Source organism: Silurus meridionalis, chromosome 6 (genome assembly GCF_014805685.1).
Source record: "Silurus meridionalis isolate SWU-2019-XX chromosome 6, ASM1480568v1, whole genome shotgun sequence".
Classification (NCBI taxonomy): domain Eukaryota; kingdom Metazoa; phylum Chordata; class Actinopteri; order Siluriformes; family Siluridae; genus Silurus; species Silurus meridionalis.
In genome coordinates, this window is record NC_060889.1 from 7,045,467 (window position 1) to 7,064,472 (window position 19,006).

The 19,006-nt window shown below is 36.7% G+C and overlaps 1 protein-coding gene across 7 annotated transcripts in view; it reads right to left on the reverse strand.

Annotated features, from left to right (window-relative positions):
- Window positions 1-19,006, reverse strand: part of astn1 (astrotactin 1) — a 258,717-nt gene that overhangs the window by 128,443 nt on the left and 111,268 nt on the right. For all 7 annotated transcript variants that reach the window (XM_046851383.1, XM_046851382.1, XM_046851386.1 and 4 more), the window contains 2 exons: window positions 11,771-11,908; window positions 6,439-6,589 (listed from right to left, as the gene is read on the reverse strand). In XM_046851383.1, coding sequence (XP_046707339.1) covers window positions 6,439-6,589; window positions 11,771-11,908 — 289 coding nt within the window. The remainder of the gene's footprint in view (window positions 1-6,438; window positions 6,590-11,770; window positions 11,909-19,006) is intronic.

Genomic DNA, 19,006 nt, shown 5'->3' on the forward strand with positions numbered 1-19,006 from the left:
GACAGAGGAAAAATAACTAATTAATCACATCATCATTTAGCGATTATCAGACTTTAATCTAAATGAAGCCGCTGCTTGCTCTCCCCAAGAGTGCCGTACATCAGTGAGGTGGGTCACAGAGTGCCTGCTCATGCTGACTCCAATATTAAAGATGACGCTGCTGTCCTCAGACAGGGTGTTAATTGATTAGTGTGGAGCTGCACTCACAGGGAGCCAGCCACCAAGCTTTTCCGATCAGACGACGTGAGGCATGGTTTACACACTCTCTGTCAACAAGTAATTACAAAACATCAAGCTACAAATCGACAGATGGAACCTACATTGGCTAACAGGGAGAGTGAGGTAGTGTTTAATTTCTACAAGGTGAAATAGGGTGTTTTTTCTTTTTATATATTAATGATATCTGCATGGTCCGTAAGCATGAGTCTGAAAAACAAACTGTGCTGTGCTGAAATAAAAAGATTGGTGACCCTCTATCTGAAGGACGCCTACACTGAGCCTTCACAATATTCATAAGCAATGCTAACATTTTTCATAAAGCAACAGCACACAAGGCTTATATCAAAACCTTGTATTTATCACTTCATCTTTACATGAAAGACAAATGAAGCTCATTTACCAGTTTGTAAATATCGACTCTGAGAATCCTCTAATCCTAAATTATTGGATTCTTTATTGACAGCATGGTTATGAAATCGCAAATCTTGAACAATCTTCCTGTAATCTTACCTTTAAGAAAATGCATTGTCAGTGTCTATGTTTAATACAATAGAAAATGGAAGTACTGGCTAAGTATTTCCATTTAAAACTACTATGAAAAATCGTTTTGCTACATTCAACCCTATTTCAAAGCCTGATAATTTTAATGTCCTCGAACTAAAGAAGTAATCAAATTAAACATTTATAACAGTGTCAGAAATCACTTTTTATGCAATTTTACTAATTTGTCAATGTGCCTTAAATGCAACAATTTCACTGATAGAAGGGAGCTGCATGTATGTTTAATTTACTGTGATGCCTATTAAGTTAGACAATTTCAATATCTGTTGGAAAATATGTCTGTTTTAAAATGGACAAAAAGATACCTACTTATATGCAGTTCCTATTTTGAATGAGCACAAATATCCACAAGTACACTGCAAAATCTAGTGAAACATCTGTCCAGAAGGGTGAAGGTTATTATGACAGCAAATGGGGACTAAATGTTGAATGGAATTTTCAAAAAGCACATACCTGCACAATCTAATGGTCAGGTGTCCACAAACTTTGGTCATTAGAGTAGAGTATTTTTGCTGCTTTTTACCGCAGAGGACATAGCACACGTTCACATTTTACAGAATTAATAAATTTGCACTTACCGTATTTTCCGGACTATAAGCCGCTACTATTTTCCCACTCTTTGAACCCAGCAGCTTAAACAATCAAGTGGCTAATTTATAGATTTCTCCTGGGGTTTTCCCGGTTTCACAAGCTTCAAGCCGAAAAAACTGAGCCCCATAACATTAGACCAATGAAATTGCTGAACAGGTTCAGGTGAACCAATGAAACTCTTTATATTAAATCAGATGCGCTCCCACTGAATCGGGCCGCATCATAAATATGGATGAGGTTCCTCCGACGTTTGACCTGCCACTCACTCGGACTGTCAACAGGAAATGCGAATCATTCATCATGCTGAAAACAACCGGGCATGAAAAAACACACTTCACCTGTGTTCTGAGCTGCACGGCATCGGGAGAAAAACTTCACCAATGGTGATTTTTAAACGCACGACGATGCCAAAAGAAAATTTCCAGAGAGAAATTGTTGTGAAAGGAAGGAGGAAGACAGTGAACAATTACTTTCTTTGTAGGCTACTGTTTAGATACAAGCCGTGTAACAGGCACTGACTTTCGTTAAAGCCTGTGTAAAGCATTAGTTTCAATGTAGACACCTGTGGCTTATATTTGGGTGCTCTTAATAGTCTAAAATTACGGTAGTTGAAGTAATTAACTTTTAATTCTACATGAATGATTTCTAGCTTCAAAAAAAAAAGAAAAGACGACACTATAGAAAATAGACTAGCGGCTATTTGTAATCAGCTTCTGATATTTTGTTTGTTGTAATAGCGTAACATGTACATGACCTGCACTCTGGTTCACACAGACACACTGGAGTCCATCTACTGTACTGTAGCAGCCAGCTATTGAAAACTATGAGCAATACTATCATTAAAATCATCACCAGTGCTTTATAAAAAATTTAAGCAATGCACAAAAATGTGTTATAAAAGTACTTGTGGGTACCATTTGAATTAACATATTAATACACTGCAAGAATGAAGTGTATGAATCATTTATATGAAGCTTATTTTAAACATTTCAGTATAAATTACTGACATAAAAACATGTTATTAAAACAAAATGAATTTTAATGACTAGCAAAGTGTCAGGATTATGCTTGGGGTCTATACTTTCCATCTGCCACTTCACCATCTTACATGGTCTCTGCATCTGTTTCACATTTAAGGTTAATTAGAACTTGTATTTAAGTGTCACTCTGGACCTTACTCATGGTCTTGGGTTTGTCCACCATGATCTTCTTTCACAGCTTTCGATATTATGCTTAGGTTGGGGATTTCTTGTCAATGCTTTTAGTCAATTAGTGTTATTTATTCATCTGGAGTAAATTTGCACTGTAAAACTACGGGAGTTTTTCTATGCCACAGTCGCACCAGGCTTGCCAATAAAGGATAAATACACATAGTTCACTTATTTAACCCTGCTTTGGTACAATGTCTATTGATAAAAACTCAATGACCAACTGACAAATGACCAATGATCAAACACCAACTGAATTTAATTTACATTTCAGAATGCGAGTGCTGCTCATATAAATGCCACTAATAGGAGAACAACGCAGTATTTAGCAAAACCCCATATGATGTGCAAAATTTGTTAATGAACTGAAAAATAATCCTCATTACCTTATGCGCACTTTGAAATATGTCTTTGTTTTGGTGTCCACATGCACGGCCCCAGATTGCGCTGATTGATGACATGAGCACAGCCTAGTAATTTCCTTTAATTCTGGGTCTATTATTAGAGGATGTTCATCATCTAATCTGACATGTAAAAAATGTTATCTCACATTCCGTATGGAATTTGGCCAAGCTTTAATTGGGGTTATCTCATACAGTGTAGAGCAAATAGCAATCTTAAAAGAGAAAGGAACAGTAGAACCTTAACACATGCTTCCTCAAACACATCAATTCAGACACTTTATCTTGCCTTTGTCCCTATATCTGAATTTACATACACTAACGACAGGTAGAATTTGCTCTGATTGACAGATGAGGATGTAATTCCTGAGCCCAGAAATCATGACAATTCTGCTCCTTTAGGGACCTGGCCTTAGATTGATGTAGCATTAGGATTTAGACTCAAGATCATCTGATGATATAGAGAATGACTTTTCCACTGTACATTTTTTAAAGCTGCACAGATCTTATTACTCATGTGTTGGCTATAGCTTTTTAGGAAGGTTAAAACTGGTGTTAAAAAATGCACCACTAATCAAAAGTAAATTTTATTTTCTGGGAGTTTCAGGGATTGTGTTAGACATGTGGACATGTAGGATATTTTTAATCCAACTGACCTGAATACAAATAATACATGTTATTCAGTTTGTCAGTTTAATTTAGATTAGGGCTAAAATGATTCCTCAAGTAATTTAAGTAATATGAATACAAAAATATCATTGAGGCAAATTATTTGGTTTGCTTAGTTAATTTAACTACACACAGAACATTGTGTTTCCCTACGGACCTTTTTTACTGAAGCATCACCCGCTAAACTTTGGAGCGCTATGGACCAGGCCTACAGAAGACGCTGCAAAATAAAATTAAAAAAAGGAAGAATGGGGAGAAAACAGCAAAGGGCAAGAAGATTCAATAGGAAGTCTGTTTCCACCACAAGTTTGCCTAATTCCAACTTTTTTCTCTTCGCAATTCTGACTTTATTTTTTGATTTTTTTTGATTTTTTTACCAATCAGGCAGCGTCAGAAAGCTTTACACATTGAAAATGAAATGGGCTACAATCAATAGAATCGCATGGTATGAAACTAAGCCTCCAATCCCTGGAGAGAACTCTGTCTAACAATCAGCCACAGAAGAGACAGAACAAGACAAATAAGGCAGAGGAGGTTCATACACCTTCAAACTTCAGGATGTACCAGAAATGTTGGCTGTTTACAAGAAATACAATCTGAATTACAAGAAATAAACCCGGAATTGCAAGGAAAAAAAGTTAGAATTAGGCAAAACTTTTTTCAGTGGTGGAAATGGGCTTCCATGGGATTCAGGCCAAAGAAAACCACAAAAAGTTTCCAAAGTATGCAAACATTTCAATTTCAATTTCTTTTATTCTTTCTTTTAAGAGTAATCTAAAATAAATTTTTATATTTTTATTTACGATTTATTGTATTTATATATTTGTATTTGCATTTAATGTAACGTGGCAATTAAAAACTTTCTTTTGGCTTCTCCCGTTATTGGTCGCCACAGCGGATCATCCGTATTCATGATCCGCATGTTTGATTTGGCACATTTTTACGCTGGATGCCCTTCCTAACGCAACCCTCCCCATTTATCCGGGCTTGGAAACGGCACTAAGGCTTGTGCAACCCTAATAGCTGGGGTTGGTTCCCTGACCAGGGATCAAACCCCGGGACGCGGTGAGAGCACCGCATCCTAACCACTAGACCACCAGGGAACCTTGATGTAACATAGCAATTAAATGCACTAAATGGGTTTAGTTTTCCCCAGAAATGCTTTAATGAAATTTCAGCAATAAAAATGAAAATTATTCCAAAAATGAAACACGTTACTTGGTCCTTTAAAGAAACCTTTCTTATTTTTTCTTGTATATTTACTATTTCCCTTTAATAAAGAAACAGCACTTCTTATCCAATTACTCTATTAATCATTGGAATAATCATTAGAATACTCGATTACTAAAATAATCAATACCAACATCCCTGATTTGGATTGAACAATTATTTCCTTTTGGAATCCTACATGCTCATCTCATCTGAATGATTTATCTCAGTTCAAACTGGTCTGACATGAAGAAATCCTCACATGGCCATGGCAACATGGTGTGTAAATCTGGAATTGCCATTTTCCCCCTTTTTCTCTCTAAACATAATAAAATGAAATGATGGACTTATGTATCAGCACCCTACTGGGAAATGCCTTGTTGTTAAAAATTGTATTATGACTCAGTAATGCATGTTCTTTAAAATTGTGAACAAAATGAACAACATCCTATTAGTTTTGAAGTACCAATGTGATAGTCAATACTATTTCAACCCTTACACTGCTGGTCATTAAAGTGAAACTGAAGAGTCTTTACACAGGCTAGTAAACTCATTACCTATTGCTAACCAGAGCTACATACTGTAATGCCTGTCGAGTCTAATACATTTCTGAGATAATGCCTTTTCTCTTGACCACCAGGTTAGTGGCCTCCACCCGACAAGCAAGAAAGAAAAGATGTGCCATCTTTAATCATTAGTCAGTGAAAGATTATATTTTTAAGAAATACAATGAAAAAATTGCATCATGCCACTGTTGACTGGTGAATGATGTTGAAAGCTTCTTATCTCGCATCTGCACTGCCAAATGTAACCACACACACACACACACACACACACACACACACACACACACACTCACACAAAGTGGGAATGCAATCATGCTGTGAATGAGACAAGGATGAAACCTAATACAATTCTCAGCAGGTACAGATAATATGTTCTAAATGGAAGCAAATACACTTTTTTTTTTTTTTAAGCTTGCTGAAAAGGCCAGGTTTTTACTTTCATGCGAGTGCGACTGAGTGGTCAGATATGAAGCACAGGACACAGAAAGGCCATGTACATTATACAAATGTCCTGTGCTGTGGAATACAATTACAGGCTTAATAGCAAGTAATTATCTGTTCAGGGTCAGTGTGGTTTAAATTAGTTATGCTATTATTCTGATTAGATTTTAGTAAATAGTACTTGTTCAAAAAACACAATAGAAAATCTAGACGGAATGCACAAAACAAAAAAATAACTGCACAGGTGATACATTTAACCTGGAACAAAAACAAAGTGCACTGAGATAAAAAGTGAATCTGATATCACATTAAGCATCAGGAAGATGGTAAGAGGAACCAGAATCCTTGCATCATTTGTACGAATTTTTAAATAATAGTAAAAAAAAGTGAGTACCTGGAATGGCCTGGAATCATAGAGCAGTAAAGCAATTTCCTGCGCTTTATTTTGAAATTGATATTTTCTTTGTTTCACTTTGCTTGGTTAGGCAAAAAAAAAAAAAGTCACATACTATTAGAGCAATGGCTAACAAGTAAACAAAAAAGCATGTAGAAAAAGGGACCAGGTTAACGCACCACACAACCGGTGGAGTCCAACTTTCGATCAGATATGCAGCGGAAGTTACGGCTGCAGCCGCCGTTGTCCTTTGAGCAGTCTCGCACCGGGCCAAAGGAATCCAGCAGAACTTCCAGACTGTCGAAGGATGAGGAGATCATCAGCTCCTCCCTGAGAAAAGTCAAAAATACAGAGTACAGACTGTCAATAACTAATACTCAGAAAGCCTGACAGAAGTATATTGCAATAATATATCTAAATTACTTAAGTGTACATGGCCTTTTCTTTTAATAACATTGTTTTTAGCCTTAAGTAAAAACATTTGAGAGTTAGCAAGTGAGCTCGGTTTGCCACGTCATGAAATAAACTCAACAGCATGTCAGCAGTAACATGGCATATGAATAATTTGTGCTTATGTTATATTTGGTTTGGGTGCTGTTACATAACTCATGATGTAACTCAAATCTTGAAAAACTTCTTCCTGTGACTCATACCAACTCCCCATGCTTCCTTTTTGGGAGCTTCCATATGTTTGTTGCTAATTTATTAACTAAAATACAAAGCCCCATTTAACTTGAAATTCCTACTCGAAGAGACATCCTCTTCTAAAGTTCAGCAAGTGGCGTTAAATCAACATAGCCACTCCACATCAACAGCAAATAAAACAGCACTTTTTACTTTTTTTTTTTTTTCGTTTTAAATAAAAGTGTTTGTCTTAGATCATTTAGACATATTTACTTGTTAAATCTATGACTATACAGCTAAATCTCTGAGGAGGTACCAGTCTTGATAGTAACCTGGCTAGCTAGTTACTAACAAAAGATCTAACTCTCTAACTCTGCAAGGATATGTCTTAGCACATAGCTGATTTGCTATGCTGGACAACAAACTACATTAAATCTTGTTATTTTCATTCATATAATATTTCCGATGTGTGCCATCATTAAATAATTAAACAATCATTCAAGTAATCATTTAATCAACTAAAAAACTTGTGTGAAATTGTGTAGATTTTTTAAGCCGATTCAAGTTCAAGTTAAAATTTTATTTGTAACATACACAAACATACAGATTACGACATGCGGTGAAATGCTTTATACGACTGTACAACATTTAAGCATGAAAAAACGATTGAGGCAAATGTGTTAGTTCTGAGAATCCTGTAATGCTGACCTGGTGAACCTGTTACTGTTGCGTTGTTTGAGCTGTACTGAATAAAAATCATGTGTTTTTCTTTTTTTCAAAGCATTAAATAACAAACTATCCATAATGAACTGTTTTGATATTTGGAAAAAAAGCAATAATTATGATGGTAAAACAGAAATGCGACCTTTTTATTGCCTGATATGTATTGAGCGTCACTTTTTTACTGGGGCACTGAGTAAGTGGAATATGTGTGATAGATGGAGAGGATTTATGAGCATGCAGCCACATCTCACCTGGTGAGGGGAAAAAAAAAAAAAAGGCTGTATTTTTTTGCAAATGCAATGCCCTTGCTCACTCTATGCTGACTGATAGGACCATTCAAATTAGTTGTTTCTAGAAAGACAGGCTAATAAAACTGAGAAGATAAGGACTGAGGCATCTTTGTGAAGCTATATTATTCAATACCATATGAGAATAACTTCCTTCTTAAGTTGTCACCAATTGCTTTTTGGGCTTTATCGATCTTTATGTTTGTTGTCTAATCTATTCCCCTTATTTACTGGAATAACTGGAGTTTAGATTGTGTACTGTTAGACAAATTTTTTACACAAATTAGCATAATGAGCATTCAGATAAATAACATTATTGTATTACCACTGAACACATAATCACTCTTTTCCTTTTGTAATGAGACAAATCTACTTCAGTGAAGGCTTCTTTCTGTAGGGCTTCGAGAATAAACTCCACTAGCATTTCCTTTCATCGGGTACACAAATTAAATAGTTAAAAACTTGATGTGGAAATGTAAATGTAAAATCATATGAACGTTAGATCTAAAGTTCAAGTTAAAACACTATGTAGTATACACTATATAGGGGTAGGGGTAGCTCAGTGGTTAAGGCGCTGGGTTACTGAACGCTTATTTACAGAAGCACTGATGCAAATACATGCTTAACAGTTATACTATCAGCTTTGCGGTTGTTTGAATAGTAAGAATACAGCTCTGGACCTGACACAGCGCATAACACACTTTAGATGTCCACACACTTGAACTGAAAAAAAAGCTCTGCATAGAAATGTGTGTAAGGTTAAAAATCAATGGAAATATCAACCACAACCTGTTCTTATTAGATATATACTTCTGAAAGGTAACAAGTTCACATAGGCTCTCATATCAGCAGTTTCTGTAGTTCTGCATACATTCGGCAGCGTAGGTAGACTTTCTTAATAACCTTAGAGAATCTGCATTATCAAGTAATACAAAGTAAACCATCTGTACATGAATTAAACTTTTAAGGTAATACTAAGCGTTTGGTGTGTTGGTTTTGCTTGATTAACAGTTTGATTACAGATTTGTTGCTTTATTACATTTTTAGTTTAACCTTGTCTTCATTTTTTTTCTGCTACTCAATATTGCCTTATCTGTCTCTCTTGTTTGCCTTGTTTAATGTTAATAAAGGCTGCACTTGCATCTCTCTGGCAGCTTTTTATAGCAGTGCATTAAGCAAGTTCTTGCTTTCAATTTTCAAATTATGAAATAAAAAATAAGAATTTTTTTTTTTTTTTTTTTTTTGCACAAACAAACACGGATGCCCAATAGTAACAAAAAATCAGCAGAGTACTCTCAGACAGCAAAGTTTATCAGAGAGCAAATCTTTATAAACTATTCATCCAAGGCCTGCAGTGTGTAGCCAAGAATCAGTGTAACTGTGTGAATTACCGTGAGACATTCTAGTGAACTCAAACCACCCGACAGTGAGGCAATTTTCACTCAACTGCACCTACATGTCTTAGGGCGTATAGCTCCAGTGTCTGAGGAGTGCCTGGTCTGTCAAATTTACCTTTGGGACGCCAGTCATTTTGCATGAGCAATGTACTGAAATCCAGAGGAATGTCATTTGCCCCCCAAAATCTGAGGAAACTTCAGGACATTCTGGCCCACCTTGTTCCAATTTAGAGCTAGCACAGGACGCACAGGGTGAAATGATGCATGCTAGTCATGGACAGAGGTGGAATTTGTGTGTGTATGCACGCCAGTGTGCGGGAGTGTGAGGTATACCCAAAATAGGGAAAGAGAGATGTTTTGTATAGAAACATTGGGTAACTCCCACGAGGTTAGCTAGCACTTGTAAAACTTTGAAATATTTCTAAGACCAAACTGTCTGTAGCTATGATGTGTGTGTGTGTGTGTGTGTGTGTGTGTGTGTGTGTGTGTGTGTGTACACATGTATGTGTGTAAGAAATATGACACATATTAGCTAAGCAATGACTGAAGCTTAACAAAGCATCCTATATACAGCATGTTGACCTCCCTAATTAAGGTCAATATAAGATGTGTTTGCTCAGCCATACATGCCCATTAAGAGATCTTCCCAGGATTATTACAGCATCGACTGTAAGAATATATTTTTTTAAAGCTATAAACATATACAAAAATGACTCTTCCTCAGCAACAATAACAGCTTTACACACTTTTGGCATCCAGATACCCAAGCTGTTCTAGTTGGGTATTTCTTTCTGACCTTGCGATCCAGTTTATCCTGGAGCATATCAATAGGATTTTCGGTCTGGTGACTGAGCAGGCATTTATAAGTATAATATACATAAGTATATAAGTATAGTATATAAGTATACTGAGCAGCCATAATAACTAACACTCCAGTTGAGTTTTTGCTCTCTAAAACACTCTTACAGAGCTTGGATGTATGCTTCAGGGCATTGTCTGGTTGTGTGGTGAAGTTGGTTTCAATTAGCTACAGCCACAGCATGTGTTAAATTATGGGATGGTAGCCATGTTGGTTACAGCTTTAGATCTTATAATGAGTAATTGACTAATCAGTAAATTAGCCAAACTCCTTCTGTAACCATTATTTAATCCTGACTGGTTTTATTGCTGCTTAACTTCAATTTACAAAAGAAATAGTGACATCTGTTATAATGTCAAAATTCACCAAACGTGTACACCAATAAAGTCTTTTTTTTTTTTTTTATTACAAAATTTATCTGAGAAACAGTTAAGTAAGTAGAAAGCTAAATAAACATCAAGTGCAAAGTTAACTGGTTTGTAGTCATTTGGTTGTAATACCCGTTCAGAATTATTCCACTTGCCACATGAGTCTGAAAACAGTATGAAAAATATCAATACAGCGTTTAGTCATTACTTAAAAGTGTGTATTTTGTTTCTCTAATCGATTTATGATGAACTTCAATGGCCATTTATTTCCTCAGCTATTATTAGATAAAACTTGCAGTAGAAGACCATCAAATTTCTTCACAATTACTCCTGATTGCTGTGGCCTTACAAAAACACCCTGCAGCAATAATTAGAACAAGAGTGATCATTTGTTTTTCAGCATTTGTGGTACTTCAAAATATTTAGCAATAATGAGATTTATTTTAGCTGAGTATTACAGTACATAATGAGTGATATGGTTTGCATTATTAGACATTATTCTAAACACATGATACCAGAATTAACAGATAGATTATTTGTCATTGAAGAGATTAGTAACTCATATATGGCATATATGGGGAAAGAACAGAAATTGATGTATGTCAGAATTGGTAAAAAGTGCTTTAGTTGACTTGTGGCAGTAAAAATAAAACGAAAAACAAACATCTTGGCATAAGCATACAGAAAAGAAAAAAGGAAAAGAAAAAAATATGGGACAAAGGATATCAGTGTGACATCCTTTACAAAAAAATTACTAAAAAAAGTACAAAGATGGTTTGTGGATCCGTTTTTTACCTGGACCAAGTACATTTCCATGAAGTTAGAAGTAAAGTGTTTGAACACCTGACTAGCATTTATGTTAAAATCACAAACTAGTACACCAAAGTGAGGTCCATGGCTTAAGTAGTTTGGGGTAAGAGTACTTAAGTGTCCTGCAAAGAGCAATGACCTCAACCCCAATGAACGCCTGTGGGGTGAACTAGAACACTGACTGTACACAAATCCCCATAGTCATTCTCACACTATCTAGTGGAAAGCCTTTCTAGAAGAGTTAGCCTTTAATAACAACAAATGGAGACTACATTTAAAATGGCAGGGTAAAAAAATAAATTTCAGTGAAATGGTCAGGTGTCCACAAACATTTGCTAATAAAGTGTATGTTGTGTATTATTGCAAATATACTGCTATAAAAACTAAAGAAGGAGTTTGGCTGTGTCCTGTTCTACATCTGTAAAGTTAATAAAGTTTCCCACCTAACGTCTACGGCGTCTTCCATGACAGTCATATCTGTCTTACACTTGGCAGAAGGGTTGATAGCCAGCTCAGCTGGTGGAATGACAAAGCTTTTGCTCAGTGGCAGCCACATTCCTTCTCCCAGAGTGTACGTGAACCTGAAACAAGAAAGAAACACTTCAGATTGTGTGACAAAAATAGATTAATAGTTTGTCAGTAATTCAACACTGCCTGCCACAGCAATATGGCATTCTGCTGACAAAATGGGTGCAGAATTTGCATGGAATATATTTCTTTTGGTAACTAGAAATGATTGAATGATGACACGCACACTCCTTACACGAAACCCACTACTTCATAAAAATGCCGGCTAATATATATAGTTAAAAATACACTTTAAAATATCCTTTTATAAAATTAATAATGCGAAACACTCAGTTACTATACCAAGTAAAAGCTAATGGCAATAACAGATAATAGCAATCAGCATAAACACCATACAAAAAAGAATATTGTCCTATATTGCAGTAAATACTGCATTAAGCATCATGTCAGAAACAAATATACCGATGATCTATATATACACAAATATACACAATGATCTATTTCTTAATAATATTCTGAAATGTATCGAGCTTTACATATTACACTTGTAATTCTGTGTTAATAATAAAGATATTGTGTGAACTATTTATATACTTTACTACATGTGGCAGTATCACATAAAAAACAATATATGTATACGTCTATATACATACATATACTGTGTGTATATATATATATATATATATATATATATATATATATATATATATATATATATATATATATATATATATAGTGAGGAAAATAAGTATTTGAACACCCTGCTATTTTGCAAGTTCTCCCACTTAGAAATCACAATATATGATTTTTTAACTATTTATTTGTATGATACAGCTGCAAATAAGTATTTCAACACCTGAGAAAGTCAATGTTAATATTTGGTACAGTAGCCTTTGTTTGCAATTACAGAGGTCAAACATTTCCTGTAGTTTTTCACCAGGTTTGCACACACAGCAGGAGGGATTTTGTTCCCCAAAATCTCGCAATACATGGCCCCGGTCATCCTCATCTTAATACAGTGCAGTCGCCCTGTCCCATGTGCAGAAAAACACCCCAAAGCATGATGCTACCACCCCCATGCTTCACAGTAAGGATGGTGTTCTTGGGATGGTACTCATCATACTTCTTCCTCCAAACACGTTTAGTGGAATTATGACCCAAAAGTTGTAGTTTGGTCTCATCTGACCACATGACTTTCTCCCATCACTCCTTTGGATCATCCAACTGGTCATTGGCAAACTTAAGACGTGCCTGGACATGTGCTGGTTTACGCAGGGGAACCTTTCGTGCCATGCATGATTTCAAACCATGACGTCTTAGTGTATTACCAACAGTAACCTTGGAAATGGTGGTCCCAGCTCTTTTCAGGTCATTGACCAGCTCCTCCCGTGTAGTTCTGGGCTAATTTCTCACCTTCCTTAGGATCATTGAGACCCCACGAGGTGAGATCTTGCATGGAGCCCCAGTCCGAGGGAGATTGACAGTCAGGTTTAGCTTCTTCCATTTTCTAATGATTGCTCCAACAGTGGACCTTTTTTCACCAAGCTGCTTGGCAATTTCCCTGTAGCCCTGTCCAGCCTTGTGGGGGTGTACAATTTTGTCTCTAGTGTCTTTGAACAGCTCTTTGGTCTTGGCCATGTTAGTAGTTGGATTCTTATTGATTTTATGGGGTGGACAGGTGTCTTTATGCAGCTAACGACCTCAAACAGGTGCATCTTATTTAGGATAATAAATGTAGTGGAGGTGGACATTTTAAGGGCAGACTAACAGGTCTTTGAGGGTCAGAATTCTAGCTGATAGACAGGTGTTCAAATACTTATTTGCAGCTGTATCATACAAATAAATAGTTTAAAAATCATTAATTGTGATTTTTTTTTTCAGTTTATGTCTCTCACAGTGGACATGCACCTACGATGACAATTTCAGACCCCTCCATGATTTCTAAGTGGGAGAACTTGCAAAATAGCAGGTTGTTCAAATACTTATTTTCCTCACTGGAAAAATAAGTATATATATATATATATATATATATATATATATATATATATATATATATATATATATATATATATATATATACACACACACACACACACACACACACATTTTATATATATGTATATATATATAATAGTCGACCAATGTTGTGCAATGCCTGATTTACATGTTGATATAAATGTATATGTATATTCATTTGGTTATATTCATAAACCAGCTCAGGATTAGAAAAAGTAAAATAAACATATCACAGTCTTCATAGGCTTTTCATCCTCATGTTTCAAACAGAGCACCTACACACTGTGAGCCTCAGCGCAAGTCTACATCAGCCAGACAGTGTTGTCTCAAGTTTCCCACCTTCCAAAGTCTGCAAATGGAAAGACTACAGGTTTACATGGCATTGTGTAAGCTAAGAAATGCAACCCCTGGAGTCAAACTGTCTGTAACACTCCTGGCTGTGTTTCACGTACAAACTCCACTTTTGGATTTTACTTTTTGCAGAATAATGTCTACAATATATAATTATTTTGGAATCTTCAGGAATAAAATAGAAAGCATTATTTTAGACCGAGGTATCAAGCTTGACATTTTATAAAAGAAAAGACTACAATTTCGTTAGTGGTGAAAATACCTAAAAAAAAAAAAAGATTTCATTTAAAGGTCATGAGTCCAAATCTTAGCAACATTCAACTGCTCAGCTGTATAAATGTAGATCGCTCTGGATAAGGGCATCTGCCAAATGTCATAAATGTACATACCATGTTGTGAATTACTTCTAATCATTATTTTTATTTATTTTCAGCCTTTTGTCTATTTTCTGGATAATATCAAGCCAAATACTTAATAGCACAGACTTAGATCACTAGCAATTAATTTACTGCTAAAATTGATATAAAAAGAAAATTACAGCAAATAGATGGGTAATTTAATGTGAAGAAGTAGAAGAAAGTTAGCTATAAACGTGGTTTTATACAACAGATCTATTAATCCAAATGGACTTAGCATTGATTTCCATACACCAAAAGTAAACAAAAGTGGATCTTAAAAAAAAAAAATATATATATATACACACACACACACACACACACACACACACACACACACACCGGCCACTTTATTAGGTACACCTGTCCAACTGCTCGTTAACGCAAATTTCTAATCAGCCAATCACATGGCAGCAACTCAATGCATTTAGACATGTAGACATGGTTAAGACGATCTGCTGCAGTTCAAACCGAGCTTCAGAATGGGGAAGAAAGGTGATTTAGGTGACTTTGAACGTGGCATGGTTGTTGGTGCCAGACGAGCTGGTCTGAGTATTTCAGAAACTGCTGATCTACTAAGATTTTTACGCGCAACCATCTCTAGGGTTTACAGAGAATAGTCCGAAAAAGAGAAAATATCCAGTGAGCGGCAGTTCTGTGGGCGCAAATGCCTTGTTGATGCCAGAGGTCAGAGGAGAATGGCCAGACTGGTTTGAGCTGATAGAAAGGCAACAGTAACTCAAATAACCACTCGTTACAACCAAGGTATGCAGAAGAGCATCTCTGAACACACAACACGTCGAACCTTGAGGCGGATGGGCTACAGCAGCAGAAGACCACACCGGGTGCCACTCCTGACAACTAAGAACAGGAAACTGAGGCTACAATTCGCACAAGCTCACCAAAATTGGACAATTGGAAAAACGTTGCATGGTCTGATGAGTCTCGATTTCTGCTGCGACATTCGGATGGTAGGGTCAGAATTTGGCGTCAACAACATGAACGCATGGATCCATCCTGCCTTGTATCAACGGTTCAGGCTGGTGGTGGTGGTGTAATGGTGTGGGGGATATTTTCTTGGCACACTTTGGGCCCATTAGTACTAATTAAGCATCGTGTTAACGCCACAGATTACCCGAGTATTGTTGCTGACCATGTCCATCCCTTTATGACCACAGTGTACCCATCTTCTGATGGCTAGTTCCAGCAGGATAACGCGCCATGTCATAAAGCGTGAATCATCTCAGACTGGTTTCTTGAACATGACAATGAGTTCACTGTACTCAAATGGCCTCCACAGTCACCAGATTTCAATCCAATAGAGCACCTTTGGGATGTGGTGAACGGGAGATTCGCATCATGGATGTGCAGCCGACAAATCTGCAGCAACTGTGTGATGCTATCATGTCAATATGGACCAAAATCTCTGAGAAATGTTTCCAATACCTTGTTGAATCTATGCCACGATGGATTAAGGCGGTTCTGAAGGCAAAAGTGGGTCCAACCCGGTACTAGTAAGGTGTACCTAATAAAGTGGCTGGTGAGTGTATGTATATATATATATATATATATATATATATATATATATATTATAATATCTGCAGATGTTAATAAACAAAATTTAATATTCATGATTTGTTTTGCAGCCTCGACAAGAAACAATAAAAGGTTGTATCTTGGATTTTATACACAAGAAAATAATATAACAATAACATAGGGGAAATAAAAAAAATAATAATAAAAAAGCTTGTAAAGAAACAGAGAAAGTTGCTGTTGTCACAAACCTCTCGGTCTCCAAGACAGTGCATCGCATTCGGAAGGTTAGAACAGATAGGTTAAGAAGACCAGACCATTTTGGCCAAGTTAGGAACATTGGAGGATAAAAAAGCTTTAAAAGACACACAGTGATCATGGGCAATTATGAACGTGAATAGTGGGAATACATGCTGATAGCTATTGCATAACATTTGTTCTGACTTTTACTAAAAAGCACACAATTCAACCAGAAGATAATATTTTGTTAACACTGGATAATATTTTGCTAACACAGCATGATTTCAACTCAGCCCAGATTGCTGAAGTCTTCAAAAAGATATTCCCTCAGCTGGATTTAATGATGCTGGTGAAGAATGGTGCGAAAATCGTTGGTGTTTATAATGGTTCCGGAAATTTACAGTGTACATGGGTTTCCAGTCAATTTCCTGTCAGTCACATGACACATGGAGATATATTTAGCTCAACTGTCAGAGGCATGTCTGTCATGCTCCACCTTCTGTGCTTACATCCTGACTTTCTATAGCTTTAGCTTTTATTGGTTGCACTGAGTAGGAGCTCATCACTACATTTTGCCAAGGTTTGCAGGAAGAAGTGAAGATTAAGTTAGCCTGTCATGACAACACCCTGACTCTGGACCAGCTCATCGACCTGGCCATCTGTTTAGACAACCTGCTGCATGAATGGTCCAACAGCAAAGGCATATTAATCAGTGCCAGCTAAATCCCCTGAGACCAGTGAAATTGGTTAAAACATGAATCTTCAATGAAAAAAGGCAGATGTGTTTGTGACTGGGTCTATGTCTGTACTCTGGCAGAGCATTTATGTGCAGACTGTGGCAATTACTGGGATCCTCAATAAACCAGGAGTCGCTTACCGAAGCTATACACAGATTAATTGCGTAGTCCTGTTACACTGATTGCAAATAAACACTAATTATGGAGTTATAACCGAAAGCTATAAGTTTAATAAATCTGGAACCGTAACCCTGCTCTCAAAACAAGGGGTTTTGCATTTTGCAGTGGATTCAATACTATATACATTTAGAGGGGTATAGTCATTAACAAGTACAGTCATTTGCAAAATTTTTGGCACCCCTGGAATTTGTCCAGAAAATCAAGTATTTCTCACAGAAAAGTATTGCATTAACACGTTTTGCTATACACATGTTTATTCCCTTTGCGTGTATTGGAACAAAACAAAAAAAGAGAGTAAAAAAAGCAAATTTGACATAATGTCACACAAAACTCCAAAAATGGGCTGGACAAAATTGTTGGCACCCTTTAAAAAATGTGGATAAATAAGATTGTTTCAAAGATGTGATGTTCCATTAAACGCACCTGGGGCAAGTAACAAGTGTGGGCAATATAAACATCACATCTGAAAGCAGATAAAAAGGAGAGAAGTTCACTTAGTCTTGCAATGTATGTGCCACACTAAGCATGGACAACAGAAAGAGCAGAAGAGAACTGTGTGAGGACTTGAGAACCAAAACTGTGGAAAAATATCAACAATCTCAAGGTTACAAGTCCATCTTCAGAGATCTAGATTTGCCTGTGTCCACAGTGCGCAACATTATCAAGACGTTTGCAACCCATGGCACTGTAGCTAATCTCCCTGAGCATGGACGAAAGAGAAAAATTGATGAAAGGTTGCAACGCAGGATAGTCCGGATGGTGGATAAGCAGCCCCAAACAAGTTCCAAAGAAATTCAAGCTGTCCTGCAGGCTCAGGGAGCATCCGTGTCAGCACGAACTAGCCGTCGACATTTAAATGAAATAAAACGCTATGGAGGACCCCACTGCTGACACCGAGACATAAAAAAGCAAGACTACAGTTTGCCAAAATGTAATTGAGTAAGCCAAAATCCTTCTTGTAAAATGTCTTGTGGACAGATGAGACCAAGATAGAGCTTTTTGGTAAAGCACATCATTCTACTGTTTACCAAAAATGGAATGAGGCCTACAAAAAAAAGAACACAGTACCTACAGTCAAATATGGTGAAGGTTCAAAGATGTTTTGGGGTTGTTTTGCTGCCTCTGGCACTGGGTGCCTTGAGTGTGTGCAAGGCATCATGAAATCTGAGGATTACCAAAGGATTTTGGGGTGTAGTGTAGGGCCCAGTGTCAGAAAGCTGGGTTTGCGTCCGAGATCTTGGGTCTTCCAGCAGGACAATGACCCCAAACATACTTAAAAAGCACCCAGAAATTGATGGCAACAAAGTTCTGGAGAGGTCTGAAGTGACCAGCAATGAGTCCAGATCTAAATCCCATTGAACACCTGTGGAGAGATCTTAAAATTGCTGTTGAGAAAAGGCACCCTTTCAATATGCGAGACCTGGAGCAGTTTGCAAAGAAAGAGTGGTCCACACTTCCAGGTGAGAGGTGTAAGAAACTTAGTAATGGTTATAGGAAGTGACTGATTTCAGTTATTTTTTCCAAAAGGTGTGCAACCAAATATTAAGTTAAGGGTGGCAACAATTTTGTCCAGCCCATTTTTGGAGTTTTGTCAAATTTGCTTTTTTTTCTCCCTTTTTTTGTTTTGTTCCAATACACGCAAAGGAAATAAACATATGTATAGCAAAACGTGTTATTGCAATACTTTTCTGTGAGAAAT